Source organism: Otolemur garnettii, unplaced genomic scaffold (assembly GCF_000181295.1).
Source record: "Otolemur garnettii isolate 467f Iridium unplaced genomic scaffold, OtoGar3 scaffold00172, whole genome shotgun sequence".
NCBI classification, from domain to species: domain Eukaryota; kingdom Metazoa; phylum Chordata; class Mammalia; order Primates; family Galagidae; genus Otolemur; species Otolemur garnettii.
The window spans coordinates 45534-49775 of NW_003852567.1; the positions used below are offsets into that span (position 1 = coordinate 45534).

Genomic DNA, 4242 nt, shown 5'->3' on the forward strand with positions numbered 1-4242 from the left:
TGGTTGTAGTTGTCATTGTTGTTTGGCAGGCCTGGGCTGGATTTTAACCCGCCAGCTCTGGTGTATATGGCTGGCACCTGAAGCCACTTGAGCCACCGGCACCGAGCCAGGGTGCATTGTTCTTATGGCTCAGTGGGTGGGGCATTGGCCCCATATAGCAAGGGTGGTGGGTTCAAACCTGGCCCCGGCCAAATTGCGACAGAAAAATAGCCAGGCATTGTAGTGGGCACCTGTAGTCCCAGCTACTCAGGAGGCTGAGACAGGAGAATCACCTAAGCCCAGGAGTTGGAGGTTGCTGTGAGCTGTGACACCAGAGTACTCTACCGAGGGTGATAAAGTGAGACTCTGTCTCTAAAAAAAAATTGTTTTTCCTAGGATACTAAGGGGTGCTTTAGTATTATGAAAAACACAGCTCCTTTTGAATGTGAAGTTCTGAGGCTAGAAATTGAATTTCATAACATACTGCAGTTGAGTTATCAAGGAGATTGGAACTGGTTTTCCTATTCTGGGTGTGAATGTCAAGCGTATGGTGCACGTTCCCCAGTGAGCAGTGCCCCAGGCCAGAGGTGTACGCCCAGTGATCAGGGTGCTGCAGCCTCACTCTGGGAAACTGTGTGACCTCTATTACTGAAGTAGGGGACATGCCCCATGATCTAGATTGTACACAGAGATTGAAAAGTGTCCTGTGGTGGGGGCAGGACTTCCCTAATCTGTTTGGCAGAGCTGGGGCCTTGCCTAAGGATGGCTTCCTGCACCTGTAAAGTAGAGCCAAAGTTGGTAACTCAGCTGATCTCCAAAAAGCCATACCACTCTGGACCCTCATGGTCTTCAGTGAATTCAGGGTCTAGGGGCACCAGAGCCCTGCTCCCCTAATATTTGATAGGCAGCTAGGTCACCTCTTCCCCAGACTCCGCGGCCAGACCCTCTTGTGTTCAGAAGGGATGCGCCTAGCCACAATTTGGCGGCTCCATCCCTGAAGAGATGGCCGGCCAGACTACACTGGATGAGAGGCCATTTAAAGGCGGGAGCACCTCTGTGTGACTTGTATTTTGGAAAGTTTGCTCTGGATGCTAATATGGAGAGTAGAATGTGGTAAGACAAGGGTGGAAGCAGGAAAAACAGCTCAAGGGCTTTTTCAGTTATTCAGATATAAGGTGAGACTAAGTGGTAATATTATAGATAGAGATTTAGACAAGATTTAGAGTTTGTTGCTGATGAGATTTGTTATAGCCCTTGCTAGGATATGAGAGGTGAAGGAAGAAAGGAATCAATACTTAAGCCTAGATTTTTAGATTGAGCAGTGTGTTCTTTTCTGATACTGGGGACACTGAGGAAGGAACAGATTTGAGAAGGGATGGAAGCAAGAGTTCTCTTAAGGCCAAATCAAGTCTGAGATGCTGGGCTTGGTGCCTGTAGCTCAGTGGCTAGGGCTACATACACCTGAGCTGGTAGGTTTGAATCCAGCCTGGGCCTGTCAAATGACAATGACAACTACAACCAAAAAAATAGCCAAGTGTTGTGGCAGGCGCCTGTAGTCCCAGCTACTCTGAAGGCCGAGGCAAGAGAATTGCTTAAGCCCAAGAATTTGAGGTTGCTGTGAGCTGTGACACCACAGCACTCTATCCAGGGTGACAACTTGAGACTCTGTCTCTAAAAATAGGTAAATAAATAAATGTTATTTAAAAAAAACAGTTTGAGATGCCTATTAAATAAGGTAGAAATGGCTAATAAGTAGCTAGATAGTTCCCGGGAGTCAGAGTTGTAGATATAAATTTGAGAGACATTGGCACATAGATGGTGTAGAATTAGTTATCAGTTCAAGTGCCATAACAGATAGACCTAAAATAATAGTGGCTTAAATAAGATTTTCTTTCTTTTTCACTGATATGACAGCTCCACAGTCATCAGACTGTCTGCTTGATAGTTGTTCCAGTCTTGCTATTAAGTCTATATGTTACCTTTGGGAACAAGAATGGGGAAGATGCCTTTCCCTTTAAAGGCATGACCTAGAGGTTGCAAACATTTCTTCTCATATCAGTCAGAACTCTGTCACATGGCCACATCCAGCTGCAAGCCAAGCTAAAGGATGTAGTCTTTGGTTGGGTGATCAGATGACAGCTAAAAATCGTGCTGCTAGTATAAAAAAGGGATATTGAGGGCAACAGCCATCAACAGCACTCTGCCATAAATGATATTTAAAGCCCAGAGATTAAGTGAGATTTCCCAGGGATAACTTATAAATAGGACAGAGAATGGAGTCCGGGACCAATCTCTGGAACCCTTCAACATTTAGAGTTCTGGTGAAGAGAGAAGGGCCAGCAAGGAAGACTGAAGAATTTCCAGTGAGGTCAGAGGGAAACCCAGGAGAGTGTGATATCATTAATCCAGAAAATAAAGTGTTTCAGGGAGATGGTGTTGGATGCTGCTCAGGTTTCACTAAGACATGAAAGGAGAATTGAACACTGGATGTGGCAACATGGTCTTTCTCTGTACTTTCTGCTATCACACTAAAATAAACTTGTAAAAACATGTGTGCCCATCCCATGCTTTCCTTCTTACCGTCTTTACAGTGTGTGTAGGGGGTGGGATGGGGTGTCGGTCTAGGTATCTCTTCCATCTGTCCACTGCTCATCCTTCTGCCTGTGTTCTCAATTCCCACCCTCCTGCCTTCTCCGGAACCTACCCATCGGTTCTCCTTTTTCTGCATGTGTTTAATCTCCTCATTTGAACAATTAGGCCTTTCACATCTTAAGAATAAAACAACTACTGCCCAGCCCCCACTCTTTTCCCTTTAGCCACGCTTGTTGAAAAAGGTGGCCACTTTTGCTGTCTTTACACTCTTACATTGGTTGGGAAACGTGGGGAAAGTGACTGCTTGTCCAGCTGAGGGAATGACTGGCTGAGTAGATGGAAGGCAGGGCAAGTTGAGTAAGAGTAGACCTGAGAGATGACTAGGCAAGTGGTAAGTGATGCTAGGTTAATCTGCCTTATTTATTTTAATAAACATTGAAGGCTGAGCATGGTGGCTCATGCCTGTAATCCTAGCACTTTGGGAGGCCAAGGCAGGTGGATTGCTTGAGCTCAGGAGTTTAAGCCTGAGCAAGAGCAAGACCCTGTTTCTAAAAAACAAACTAGCCAGGCATTGTGGTGGGCAGCTCTACTCCCAGCTACTAGGGAGGCTGAGGCAAGTGGATCATGTAAGCCCAAGAGGTTTGAGGTTGCTGTGAGTTCTGACACCACGGCACTCTACCCCGGGGCACAGAGTGAGGCTCTGTCTCAAACAACAACAATGAAAACAAACATGGAAATCTTACTGAGCATGCTTCAAAAGGTATAAGATACAAAAGTTGATGTCTTCCTAATAAAAGACATTAAGGGTGTTTGAAATCTGCTGGTTTTCTGTACTAATCATGAGCACAATACACTGATACCTTCTTTATTCTTTGAATATTCCCACTTCCATATCCATTAATGTGTGACTGGATTTACCTAGGAGAAAACGTCCTTCATGTCCGGGATGCTGACACCCAAGACAAAATATTGCAGGCCCTGCACCTTCAGTTTGGTAAACAGTACCCTTGGTGAGTACACAACCTGTTTTTACTTTTATTTTTATTTTTTGAGTGATTTAAAAGGGGAGCTACCTCAGGCACCATTTTATTTTCGAGGATATGATTTATTTACTTATATTGTTTAGGATTCATTGAGGGTACAAAAAATTAGGTTACACTGATGGATTTGTTAGGTAAAGGCCCTCTCATAACTGTGCAAGCATCATTTTAGAGCTGTGATAAATTGTTTACTCATCTGAACAGAGCCTTCCTTCTAATGCCTGAGGGTCCCTAGCCACTGGTAAAACAGGCTTTGCTCATATTGTACCACTTAGTATGCTACCCAGTGTTCCAATGTAAATATGTCTTTTATTTGTCTCTGTTAATCACTTTAAAACTTGTGCTAGGAAATACTTCATTCACCTAATTCAACTTTCCGTAAGTATTAGAAAATAATGTAACTGATTTTTAAAAAGGTCTAGTTCAACATTTTGATCAATTTTGTCTGCCCTCCTTTCTATTTCAAATTGATAAGATTTTCTGTATTTGAATATTTTATTCTGAAAATAATTTTTTCTTGAAAATGTACAGATAAAATCTAAAAAAGCAAAAAAAGGTAAGTACTTAATTACTGTGTTGCTGAAGAGATCCAGATGTGATTTTATTTTTTAAAAAAGTTTTTTAGGCTCGG

At 43.2% G+C, this 4242-nt stretch overlaps 1 protein-coding gene across 1 annotated transcript in view; it reads left to right on the forward strand.

The window, feature by feature from the left end:
- GNE (glucosamine (UDP-N-acetyl)-2-epimerase/N-acetylmannosamine kinase) overlaps positions 1-4242 on the forward strand; it is a 63391-nt gene that overhangs the window by 38245 nt on the left and 20904 nt on the right. Inside the window, exon 3 of the mRNA XM_003800215.3 lies at positions 3494-3581. Coding sequence (XP_003800263.1) covers positions 3494-3581 — 88 coding nt within the window. The remainder of the gene's footprint in view (positions 1-3493; positions 3582-4242) is intronic.